Source organism: Ostrinia nubilalis, chromosome 7, assembly GCF_963855985.1.
Source record: "Ostrinia nubilalis chromosome 7, ilOstNubi1.1, whole genome shotgun sequence".
NCBI lineage: Eukaryota > Metazoa > Arthropoda > Insecta > Lepidoptera > Crambidae > Ostrinia > Ostrinia nubilalis.
This window is the reverse complement of record NC_087094.1, coordinates 6,077,956-6,090,544: the sequence shown is the minus strand read 5'-3', so window position 1 is coordinate 6,090,544 and position 12,589 is coordinate 6,077,956. Positions and strand designations below refer to the sequence as shown.

At 39.9% G+C, this 12,589-nt stretch overlaps 2 protein-coding genes and 1 pseudogene across 3 annotated transcripts; all 3 read left to right on the top strand.

Moving 5' to 3' along the window:
* The first annotated feature begins 415 nt into the window (after positions 1–415).
* LOC135073136 (ER degradation-enhancing alpha-mannosidase-like protein 2) lies at positions 416–5,635 on the top strand. The gene is made up of 8 exons (XM_063967180.1): positions 416–675; positions 847–1,143; positions 1,431–1,674; positions 1,953–2,103; positions 2,402–2,581; positions 3,251–3,507; positions 3,848–4,092; positions 4,817–5,635. Exons 1-8 carry the CDS (start codon positions 578–580, stop codon positions 5,535–5,537), a joined length of 2,193 nt encoding a protein of 730 aa, XP_063823250.1. The 5' UTR covers positions 416–577; the 3' UTR covers positions 5,538–5,635.
* Positions 5,636–5,710: 75 nt separating this feature from the next.
* On the top strand, positions 5,711–9,291 carry LOC135073135 (putative ribosomal protein S6 kinase alpha-1; annotated as a pseudogene).
* LOC135073133 (testis-specific serine/threonine-protein kinase 3-like) lies at positions 9,210–12,011 on the top strand. 2 transcript variants are annotated; one of them, XM_063967177.1, is made up of 6 exons: positions 9,239–9,257; positions 9,339–9,746; positions 9,860–10,468; positions 10,762–10,921; positions 11,618–11,746; positions 11,834–12,011. In XM_063967177.1, exons 2-6 carry the CDS (start codon positions 9,633–9,635, stop codon positions 11,905–11,907), a joined length of 1,086 nt encoding a protein of 361 aa, XP_063823247.1. In that variant the 5' UTR covers positions 9,239–9,257; positions 9,339–9,632; the 3' UTR covers positions 11,908–12,011. The 2 variants fall into 2 exon arrangements, with proteins under 2 accessions (XP_063823248.1, XP_063823247.1); XM_063967178.1 differs by lacking the exon at positions 9,339–9,746 and having other exon boundaries at positions 9,210–9,298.
* Positions 12,012–12,589: the final 578 nt, after the last annotated feature.

Here is a 12,589-nt window from a genome sequence, read left to right as displayed (position 1 = left end):
AGGCTATATGTATGCAGATCTAATAACTAGTAACGTTTACGTTATATATAAAGTATTAAAATACTTTAATTAACTTAAAAGCTATAAAAAACATTTAGCTACATTTTTAAACTTAAAATAAAGCCTAGATAATTGAAAAAAGTTTTTATCAGTCCCAAAAATGTGAACTTTATCACCACAAATAATTATCAAACTATTTTTTTCTTCTAAATCTGAAACTCAAGCAGCTCTTTAAAATATTATGCTGTTGTTGATCGCATAGCCGAGAATATTCCTACAGTTGTCCGCAATATCGTAGTAACGTTGTATGTTACCAACTCCACAAATACCGTGTAATATCGTGTAGACCTAGCTTTAGAAAACGTCAAGTTGACGTTTATGTTCATGGCATCAGCTGTTTTTGACAGTAACAAAATACACGTAAAAATGCTAATGAACTGAAAAATTAAATTAAAATTAAATATTATAGATAATATTATAAGAAAATAGAAATAAAATATCTCTAATTCACTTTGTAGGTATAGTCGTCTGGCATCTTTGTTGAAACAGAGGTCTTTAATCCAGTGTGGTGTAAAAAATGATTTTGAAAGCATCAATTTGTTTATTTCTCTTATTTTTCTGTAATAAATGTTCAAGCCTAAGAGAATATAGTAAAGAAGATATTTTACGACTAAGGTACGTGTTAAAATCCATATATTAATTATGTGGCTATGTGCTTTGGAAATATGCAAATTATTGCTACTCCATAACCTCACTGAATATTATTAAACAAATACAAAATACAGTACTTACAGTTGTAAGAATGAACCGCTTAAACCACATTAATCAAGTTTAAATTTATTTCAGGGAGGAGGTTCGTGAAATGTTCCAACATGCCTACGACAGTTACTTACGGTACGCATACCCTTACGACGAGCTCCGTCCTCTCAGTTGCGACGGTGTCGACACGTGGGGGAGCTACTCTCTAACGCTCATCGATGCTCTGGACACACTGGCCATAATGGGCAACTACACAGAATTCAACCGAGTCGTAGATATTCTACTTCAGAAGAAGAACTTTGACTCAGATATTAACGTGTCTGTCTTTGAAACCAACATCAGGATTACAGGAGGACTTCTCAGTGCTCATCTACTTTCTTACAAGTAAGTCCATTGTAAATAGAAGCTATTAACATTAGCCATATTATAATGGTTTGTAACTTATCACTTTGAATCTTGCTTCTAATAATTGTATATCTGAGACAAATATAAACCCATTTCATGTAGGGCTAATGCTTACAAACTACTTGTAAAACAGTTTCTGTATCTTCCAGTTGAGTTAAAACTAGTTTCATTCTAACAACAGGGGTGGTTGAAATGGGACATGTAAAAGCACTCTGTAAAAGCCATATTGCATACAATAAATTACTTATGACTAAAAATATTTGCAGAACTGGTGCAAAATTGGAACCTGGCTGGCCCTGTAATGGCCCGCTCTTGCGATTAGCAGAAGATGTAGCCCAAAGGCTGATTGCAGCATTTGACACCACCACGGGCATGCCTTACGGCACCATCAACCTAAGGTCTGGAGTGCCCCCTGGGGAGACCAGTGTGACTTGCACAGCTGGTGTTGGGACCTTTATCATTGAGTTTGGCACTCTGAGCAGGCTCACTGGAGATCCTTTATATGAAGAGGTACTGGAATAATTTTTTTCATTAATTGATTTAAAGTGGTTGAAGATCTGTTAACATAAATAATTAATTAATATCCTTGGGCATTTTACAAGCCATCTAATCCTAAACCAAGCAAAGCTATGTGTACCTGTCATACAGCAGAAACTTTGATACTAACATCTGATTCCATATACTCAATATTTAGAACATTATGGGGCCCTACAGCACTTTGTGTACTTTCTTTAATGAGTCGTTTTTCTCTGTTATTGGCAAAATTAAATCAATCTTTGCTGTTTCAGGTTGCACTCAATGCATTAAAAGCACTGTACCACCACAGGTCTCCAATAGGCCTAGTTGGAAACCACATTGATGTCATGACTGGTCGATGGACCGCACAGGATGCTGGGATTGGGGGTGGAGTTGATTCATATTATGAGTATTTAGTAAAAGGTAAGGTTCTTTAATAACTTAGAAATCTCTTTGTCCCTAATTTTGGTAAATTTTTTTTGAGCAATGTGGCGCTTGCGTACGAAGGACAGCGATATTACGCTCATGATGTCCGGATATCTTAAACCTTAAGATGCTATGGTTCAATCTCTTTGCGTAGTTGCTCCATCCTCGTCAACACACGCACGTCGCAACAAGGTTGCAATAAAATTATGGCTTTCGATTATCACGAGATTCACAGAAGATCCTTCCCAGTTTGTCATTCATATTTTGTCAGTCAACAAACACTTGTATATTCCAGGTGCAATTCTACTAGAGAAGCCGGAGCTGATGTCGATGTTTCTGGAAGCGCGGCAGTCCATCGACCGGTACCTGCGCAAGGACGACTGGTTCGTGTGGGCCACCATGCTGCGCGGCCACGTCACGCTGCCCGTGTTCCAGTCGCTGGAGTCCTACTACCCGGGGCTGCTGAGCCTGATAGGTGACGTCACACTAGCCGGTGTCGATGGTTCTGGAAGCGCGGCAGTCCATCGACCGGTACCTGCGCAAGGACGACTGGTTCGTGTGGGCCACCATGCTGCGCGGCCACGTCACGCTGCCCGTGTTCCAGTCGCTGGAGTCCTACTACCCGGGGCTGCTGAGCCTGATAGGTGACGTCACACTCTAGCCGGTGTCATAATCCAGCTAGTGACAGACTCCTGCATGTATTATTATAGGTACTTCAGCTGGTGTCATACTCCAGCTGATGTCAAATCAAATCAAATCAAATCAAATAAATTTATTTGCTTAAAACATGGTGATATACATATATGTGGATAGATAATAATAATAATTGTGCTCATGTGCTCATCAATTGTCTTAATCCGATTGTTACCATACTCCAATTGGTTCCATAATCCAGCTGATGTCTTAAGAGTAAGCTGTCTAAATTAGCTGTATTGGCATCCACAAGAGTAAGTGACACAAGCTAATTTAGACATAATTTAAGTTACCCTCAAGGTTTGGAGGAAAATGTGCGCTACTATAGTGGCGGTGACCAAGAATTTTAATCGCAAAAATAGTAAACCACCACTTTTTAGTGAGTTTCATCTGAGACTTATTTTTGTGTCATTGCCTATCTCCCAAATTTAACTCCACCTTTTCTTACCAGGTGAAAGCGACACAGCCATGCGTATCATCCATAACTACCACAGCGTGTGGAAGCAGTATGGCTTCACTCCTGAAGTCTACAACTTGGGCACGGGCGAGGCGTCGACTGCTCGTGAGAGCTACCCGCTACGGCCCGAGCTGATTGAGTCTATTATGTACCTGTATAGAGACACTAGAGACCCCATACTGCTGCAGATGGGAGAAGATATTCTTAGGAGTATACAGCACAGCGCTAAGACTAACTGCGGTTATGCTACGGTAAGTGAGATATAATTAGCATTTTTTGTTGAAAACAAGCTCTTCTACTTCTTCACATTGTTTGTGAAAGATTTGGCGGTTTTATTCTTGTTCTTAGTAATTTGGATTAACTGTTCAATAATAACTTCAGTTATAACAAGCTTAGTTATAGCTCCTTTGATCCTTTTTCGCACTACCACATTTAATACGTATCAATTTCAAAATAGATTGGATTTATGATGCAAGCTTTATCGACTTTCCATGATGACACTAAAACATTTTTTTGCATTACCTCACAAATTAAAAGGACATTTCTCCATTAAAACATTTCATACTAATTCCATTAAAATACCTATTCCAGATAAAAGACGTCCGCGACCACCGCAAAGAGGACCGCATGGAATCCTTCTTTCTAGCCGAGACCACCAAATACCTATACTTATTGTTCGACCCTGACAACTTTATTCACAACCCAGGCGTGCACGGAACAGTCATAAATACACCCAACGGGGAATGTGTGGTGGATGTCGGCGGGTACATATTCAACACAGAAGCCCATCCTATTGATCCGACCATGCTGTATTGCTGCCACGAAGCGAAGCAAGGGTGAGTTGACATTAAAACATGCCTAGACGATAAATCCAAAATAGTGTTGGTAGGTAATGTCTTTCATAAAATAGTAACTCTAAGGCCCAGAACAGACGGTGAAACGCAACTGCAACGAAACGGGGCGGTGGCGGCGGCGGCGCGGGAGCGGCAGGATCTTATGCGTGAAATCAAATAGACCGGTTCTCGAAAACAGCGGCGCGGCAGCGGGGCGGCAGCGGGCAACGAGCGGGCAGCGGCGAGGGAGCGGGCAACGAGCGGGCAGCGCACTCCTTCTTTTGCCCATAATAAATCGAGCGTTATGAATAAATTTGAATCGAAATAAAATTGTCGCCGTTGTTCAGACATTTCGTTTGCGAATAAAAACAAATATCTCGACAACACAACCCCGAACACAACACTTCGCCGCTAAAGCGCCGCGCGAGCTGCCCGCTTGTTTCGAGAACGGGTCTGCGTTGCCCGCCCCGCTCCAGCGCCGCCGCCGCTCCCGCCCCGCTGCCCGCTAAGTTCGAGGCTGAGGCCTAACAGTTGGCATTCAACGTTGCATTATATCTTCACCAGTCAAACACTATTGAGAGAGAGAGAGAGTGTCGCTCTCTTTCGAACCCAATACATTAATTGAAATTACTCGCCAAAATTAGGGTTGTATCTCTTTTCTTAGATTTAAAATGATACATACCATCTATAATAATTTAAAAAATATATTAATGTCTTTATTTTTCAGTATAAACATAAGTGAAGTCCACAGAGTCTATCAATTACTTGAAGAGGAAGATAACATCAAATTCATGACTTTAATTGAAGCATCCGAAAATAAAAAGAACAATAACAAAACCGAAAACGTAAAAAATACGCCAGAAGTTGTTGAAGAAACTAGTAATGTGACAACTGAAGGAGTATTAGTTGAAAACAAAATAGATCAGAATCAAGTTCTTATAAAAACAGAAACGAGGACCGGATATGTTAACATTGATGGTACTGAGAGAGAGAATATTATTAACGAATCGAGTTTAACTGAAATTGTAAAAGAGAAATTGTCTAAATATTACAATGGTTCTCTTCTGCTTGCTGAAGCGGATGAATCTGAAACTGTAACTGATGAAAATTCTACAGATACTGATAAGCCGGTAGATAAAGATGTTGAAGTTGATGACATCATTGTAGCGTCGCAAGATCCTGATACTCTCCAACCACCTAGTTCGAGCAGAGCGAAGGAAGCGTATAAGCTATTGCCCAAAGCAATTCAAGAGTTTTTGAACAATGATTGGAAAACTAGACCGAAATGCGAACCTCAACGCATTTTGGAGCGAATCCGGAGAGAAAACAAGTATCCAGAACACATGGATGTTGACGCTTATGAATTGCTGCTGACGCCAGCGCCATCTTTCCTGCAAAGGATATCTCTGGCTGGTGAGTTTTTGAGTAAAAAGCAAATGCAAACGTAATTACTGATTTTATAAGTCATACAATTTTATTTGTAGGAGCTGTGTAATTTAAGTTATTTAAATGTTGTTGTTTTGTTAATATAACGCAGAAGACTGAATCAGGTGGTTTTATTTCAGTTTAATCTTTAGTTAATATACCATCCCTCTTTTGACTTGACTTTAAGCATCTGATCATAACTAAAATCATCACCGGCTTGTGGTGTGATTATTAGGAATATCAGTGGATATTCTCAGTCGAATCTTCAACTCTCACCCATCTATGAAGCTAACAGGGTAAACTGATGCTCTGCCTCTGCTACTGTGTCTGCTACCTACGTCTATGCCTTAACACAAATAACCTTTTCCTCTTTTAAGAGGATGTAGAAGAATAAGTAAATGACAGAAGGTTGTCACAGGACAAGTGACAGGTCTGTCACCAATCCAAACATACCTATCAGAATGTAAAGCCAAAATTATTGTGAGAGTTTGTTTATAACAACGTAAAAATGCTGCCTGCTTTTCTTTTGGATGCAAATGTACGGCCAACGGATACTGGGAAAGCGTTGGAGTGTATTGTCTGGCGGGCGGAGTACTTTATGCCTAACCCCATAGTCGTATCATGTCCGATTTGAAAACTACCCCATCGGAAGAAAATACACTATCTTCAAAAGGATATAAACTAACTAAATTCATCGGTGAAGGCGCATACGCTAAGGTACCTAGGTAATTTTAAATTCGAATAAATCAATAAGTTTTCTGTTTAGTGTATACTCCTGACAAAAAGTGTTCTGCTACAGGTATATTTAGCAGAGTATTCAGGGAAAGATGATGCTCATAAGTCAATGCTCGCGTGTAAGATAATCGAGACATCAAAGGCACCTAAGGATTTCGTCGTCAAATTCTTGCCGCGCGAGATTGACGTGTTGATTCGGTTGAACCACCCTCACCTTGTGCATACTCACAGCATATTTCAGAGAAAAACCAAATACTATATTTTTATGCGATTCACTGAGAATGGAGACCTTCTGGGTTATATTTTAAAGAACGGTTGCGTATCAGAGAACCAGTCCAGGGTGTGGTTCCGGCAGTTGGCTTTGGGACTACAGTATCTTCACGAGTTGGAGATCACACACAGAGACATCAAGTGTGAGAATATTTTGTTAACGGCAAACTTTAATGTGAAACTGTCGGACTTTGGTTTCACGAGGTCTTGCGTGGACGAAGATGAAACACCGATACTAAGCGAGACCTACTGCGGCTCGATGTCCTATGCAGCGCCGGAGATTCTACGCGGCAAGCCTTATTTACCGAAGCCGACAGACTTATGGTCCCTGGGGGTGGTATTGTTTGTGATGCTCAACAAATCGATGCCGTTCGATGACACTCGCATGCGAAAGTTATACGAGCAGCAGATGGGCAAGAAGTACCGGTTCAGATCGCGCGTGGCCAGCATTCTCACTCTAGAGTGCAAGACCGTAGTGAAACATTTATTAGAACCCGACCCCGGGCTTAGACATACCGCCAATCAAGTTCTCAGTTCTGAGTGGATTGCTATGGACAGCAGACTCACGTGTAAGTTTTGAACATGACAAAGAAAAGGGTACTACTTTACCGACAACCATTAAAAATATTAATTATATTTTAGCTTTGAACGCAGTAGAAGCAGCAGCGCTAAAAAAGGCAAAAGAAGAGCGTCGTAGATTGTCTGACGTACACAGGAACCCTCCGAAAAGGCAAGGAGATATTTATGAAGGGCCAAATAGGGATTCCGTGTACAGGGTAAGTGAAGCTTAATATTTTCTATTAATTGCGATTCAATTAATAAAACATCTCAATCTAATAACTAATCATTATTTTATAGGCCAGTGAAATGCTAAAGTCTCTCGCAAATGTGACAGCTAAACAAAAAAAAGCTGAATAGATGGAGGGTAAATCCAAGGTAAGAAAGGTTAGCCTGAATTTCTAAGCCAATTATTAACTTTAGTAGGTCATAATTATTTACGAATGCAAATAGTAGTAAATATAATATGCCTTTACCTACTCTTTGGACTTTCGCAATTATTATTTTTAAGTTAAGGATTCATTCCCGAATCCATGAAAACTATGATAATCCAGAATAAGGAGTAGTCTTATAATTAACATACGAAAAAGACCTAAGTGAGTTGTATTGAAGAATAGTAGTTCAATTCCTTGCAGTTTCATATCGATGACGATTTAAAATTAACTGGTTCTGAACAATTAACGCTCGCTACTCGTGGTTATAAGATGATCAAGAAAGTCAATGAAGGCTCATATGCTAAGGTAAGTTAAACGAGGCAGAGACTGATATCTAATTCTAGACACGTTCTAAAATAAATTATGTATTGTAACATATTATTCTCTGCTAAACCTGACGCATTCTGTACATGAAACCAAGTTATAAAACTTCATTGTTTTTATTATCCACAGGTCTACCTTTCGGAGTATAGAAATCCAAATAAAAATGACAAATTGTCTGTGCTCGCCTGCAAGGTGATTGATACCAACACAGCTCCCAAGGATTTCGTGAAGAAGTTTCTGCCAAGAGAAATAGAAATGCTCATAAAACTGAACCATCCACATTTGGTGCACACGCACAGTATTTTTCAAAGAAGATACAAATATTTTATTTTTATGAGGTATATGGAGCACGGTGATCTCTTAGAGCACATACTTCAAAAGGGGGCAGTGCAGGAAGATCAGGCCAGGATATGGACGAGGCAGCTCGCCCTGGCCATCCAATACATGCATGAGCTCGAAATAGCTCACAGGGACATAAAGTGTGAGAACGTTCTTCTTACGGCTAATCAGAACGCCAAGCTATCAGATTTCGGTTTCGCCAGACTTTGTGTGGATAAGAAAATGAAAGATATACACAGCGAAACATTTTGCGGATCTTTGTCTTACACTGCCCCTGAGATACTACAGGGTGCTCCATATTATCCGAAACCGACGGATGTGTGGTCCTTGGGAATAGTGCTCTACGTCATGCTGAATAGAGCTATGCCTTTCGAGGATAAGCACATAAAACAACTTTACCAAGCACAAATCAACAGGAATTGGAAGTTTCGTTCGCGTTATGTGGATACCATATCTGATAATTGTAAGCGTCTAGTGACTTTGATGTTGGATCCAAATTACCAGAGCAGGATCAAAGTTGACCAAATCATTCATAGCGAGTGGATCGCCATGGACTCTAGATTATTAGGTAAATCAATAATAATATGCCTTCCGTATTTCTATAGTCACACAACATACTATCTTCACATTACTTTTGTAATATTTCAGAATGGACTCCTCAAGAGACGTTGGCATACAAAAAGGCGCGAGAAGAAAAGAGTCAGCTCCAAAGGAAATCTGAATCAAATGCACAGGACAAGCCAGATAAAGAGGTACCATGTCTTCCAGACACATCTCTAATGAAAAATACTTTTGATGTTAATGGTTCCTCGTCTTCATGGTAATTATTTTTCATGTGTGTGAATAAATTTGTGCATTAATGAAATTCTGCATGCCTTTTAATAACGCGAATATATTTTTGTTATTACATGTCCCCATATCCGAAATTTCTATGAAATAGATCTGTTGATCTAAATGTGATTTCGTTTGTGTTTACCGACCGTGGTAATAAAGGGCGTTTATCATCGTCATTCACGCTTCTTTCTTTACAGATACAGCAACTCTAAACCTGGGTTAACTCAGTAAATTCTAAATTAATGGCACGTAAGTTTTCCTGTGCTAAACTGAATTAACAAACGCCTATAGTAAGTACAAAACAATATTCTGTCCTCTTACAATGTTTAGGTTCTCTACAGCTCTTCAGCATCAGAGTAAATTGCATAAGCATGTAGTACCTCTTTCTATAAACCAAAGAGTGCCAACTTCATACTGGCGTATGGCATAAGATGACAATGACGTAAATACAAAAATGAAAATGAAGTAATGAAGTCGACAATAGCTTAAAATTATTATTTTGTCCAAGAAATCCAGTTTATCAACATGATAAATAAATAGTTGTGACTTGTTCGCTGTGATTAACAACATTATGTTACGAATAAGAGCAAAAATGAAATAATAATGAATGGGAAAGTGACATAAATGGGTCCAACGACCGAAAAAGTAGACCTTAGCACAACACAATCAGATTTAGTCGTTCTTCAAGAAAAAGGGTTTATATTAGAGAAAATAATAGGGGAGGGATCTTATGCTAAGGTAATTTCTTTATTTACTAAGAAATATCCAAATATAAAAAGCAGGACGATAATAAGTGGTAGTGGTGTTATCGTATATTTTCATTATAGTTTTCATATCAATTTCCTTTGCAGGTTTATAAAGCAACTCATATGGTCGATGAGACCCGGCATTCAGTACTGGCGTGCAAAGTCATCGACACAGCGCAGGCTCCGCGCGACTACCTCACTAAATTCCTGCCTCGCGAACTCGACGTACTCATCCGGATCAACCACCCCCATGTCGTCCACGTGTCGAACATATTCCAGCGGCGCGCCAAATACTTCATATTCCTACGGTTCGCCGAGAACGGTGACTTGCTCGATTTCCTCACACAAAACGGACCCGTTCCGGAGAATCAAAGTAGGCTGTGGATGAGGCAGATCATCTCGGGGATTTACTACATACACACTTTGAACATAGCGCATAGAGATTTGAAGTGCGAGAACATATTGATTACGGCAAATTACAACGTGAAGATAACGGATTTTGGATTTGCGCGGATCGTGCGACAGAGAGACCGGGATGTTCTGAGCGAGACGTATTGTGGCTCGCTGTCGTACGCCGCGCCCGAGGTGCTGAAAGGCGTGCCGTATCTGCCCAAAATGGCCGACATGTGGTCCATAGGCATCATCCTTTACACGATGCTCAATAAAGCGTTGCCCTTCAACGAGACATCAGTGAAGAAATTATATGAGAAGCAGGTAAGGTTTTGGACGTCGACCCAGTCGTATAATTTCAACTGCTTAGTATTTTTGGTGTTAAGTATTTTTAATATCGTCATAATTACGGGAAGGGACAGATACGATTACATGAGTATTCTAGCAGATACCATAATGTCCCAAACTTCATTTCAACAAATTGATTCAATCACGTTCGATTAGTAACCATAAATTCGTCAATTCAGTTTTCTATCAGTGAGAAAGGGGCCGATCTCGAGTCCTATACATAACATGTCAAGTCTCCGATGACAAGTTCGTTGCTTTCGCTCGCCCAGGTGATGCGCAAGTGGCGGTTCCGCACGAGCGTGGTGAACCAGCTGTCGACGGAGTGCAAGCAGCAGGTGACGGCGCTGATGGAGCCCGAGGCCAAGGCGCGGCCCACCGCCGGCAGCATCTTCAGCGGGCCCTGGATCAGCATGGACCCACGGCTCACCAGTAAGCCGCTTTCTTCTTAACTTTTGCATAGTAATACATGCATAATGTAACTTTTGGTTCAAATAAACGTTTTTATTATTTTTATTTCTCTTGTGGATAAGCACGGCGCGGAGGCCGGTCCTTTTGGAAGGCGTTCATGGGAATCCAGGCCCAACACGAAGAGGCCCCCCCTTCGAGATATGATAATGTGTTGGGATGTGTACACCTAGCGGATAGGCATAGGCACCTATCTCTGCCTGCACTATTGAGGAGATACAGCCAATTATTATTTCTTATCTACCGTTCTTTTCAGCCAAATGAAATCCCAAGGATTTCCATACGACCTGTCCTGTGCTGCCTGGTTTTTCCCGCGACCTTTCTTATATCTTTACCTAGTCGACAATACGTCGTTCGTTACCATTAGGCGTTATATCACGATAATAAGCAATTAACGTGAGCGACGAATGGGCGTGACCTCGACCATAAATGGCACACCAGTAAACCGCTTTGTTAGCTAACAGCATCATCATCATTTCAGCTATTGAACATGGGCCTGCTTCAATGATTCTAGATTGGCTGGATGGAAGCGATCTGCGTCCAGCGCATTCCTGTCCTTAATGACCGAATCTTTACTCAATCACAAAAATAGGGATGACCTGTGCTTGTGTGTAACATGTTTCAAATAGTTTTAAATTGCTTCGTATATCGACTTTTCAGAACTGACGTTTTTGGAAGAATCTCTGCTAAAGCAAGCGCAAGACGAGTCGCAAAAGAAAGAGAGAGATGTCGATGAAGAAAGTGAAGTAGAGAGAATAGCGGAACTGCGACGCAAAGGTCGAGGAAAAGGTAGTTATATTTTATTTATGTTTATAAACGGGGTGAATATCTATTATTAGTTGTTGTAAATGTTATTGAATATGTTTCTCTTTCTAGAGGGTCTGAAAGTACTGAAGAACATTGAAACAAACTACCCTAAATCCCAGCAGTTATTTGAAAGCAAAGATTAAAAAAAACAAGAATTATGTCCATTCAGTGTTTATTAACTCTTACATTTTATATTTATGACTTTAAGTTATTGTAAAAATTATTTAATACATTATTGTACAAATGATTTTGTTGTTTCTATAATGATATACGGGCGTGATAATAGTCACGCGCCGGCACTTACAAAGTTATGGAAGACAAGGGTCCATCATTAGGGTATACATATAAACGTTTGGCACAGCGTGTAAGGAACAGGATTGTGGTAATCTAAATCATTGATAAACTTTTACTCTTACAACTAGAAATATGTTGTGCTATCGTTAACGCTAATATCATCAATTAACATACAAGTTGTTCCTTGTAGCTATATTTTCAACAGTAACACAACTGGCATCGATCATGATTTCAGTTAAGTATACCACAAAAATTCATTATTCGATGAATTTTAGGTATATCATTTTCACTCACTGTTAACAAGCTCGCGTATCGATTTTATGAAATTCAACTCAGCGAAGAAACTGTTTTTATGAGAAAGTTACTGAGAAATAGGGCAAATTTTACAATTGGCGCTTAATAGGGTATTTGACACCACCAATCAATTGACGTACTTTTTAAAACTGTCAAAACGACACTCTCCCATAGATTTTGTACGGCAATACTAGCATGTGACGTCACAATTTTATCAACTCAATGAAACTTTTTTCA

Bases quoted from the DNA above. Each gene is read 5' to 3' on its own strand.
- LOC135073133 (XM_063967177.1), top strand. From the start codon at position 9,633: ATGGGTCCAACGACCGAAAAAGTAGACCTTAGCACAACACAATCAGAT. The intron at 9,747-9,859 runs GTAATTTCTTTA...TTTCCTTTGCAG, and splicing joins GGGAGGGATCTTATGCTAAG to GTTTATAAAGCAACTCATAT. The intron at 10,469-10,761 runs GTAAGGTTTTGG...TCGCTCGCCCAG, and splicing joins AGAAATTATATGAGAAGCAG to GTGATGCGCAAGTGGCGGTT.
- LOC135073136 (XM_063967180.1), top strand. From the start codon at position 578: ATGATTTTGAAAGCATCAATTTGTTTATTTCTCTTATTTTTCTGTAAT. The intron at 2,104-2,401 runs GTAAGGTTCTTT...TGTATATTCCAG, and splicing joins TTATGAGTATTTAGTAAAAG to GTGCAATTCTACTAGAGAAG. The intron at 3,508-3,847 runs GTAAGTGAGATA...TACCTATTCCAG, and splicing joins CTAACTGCGGTTATGCTACG to ATAAAAGACGTCCGCGACCA.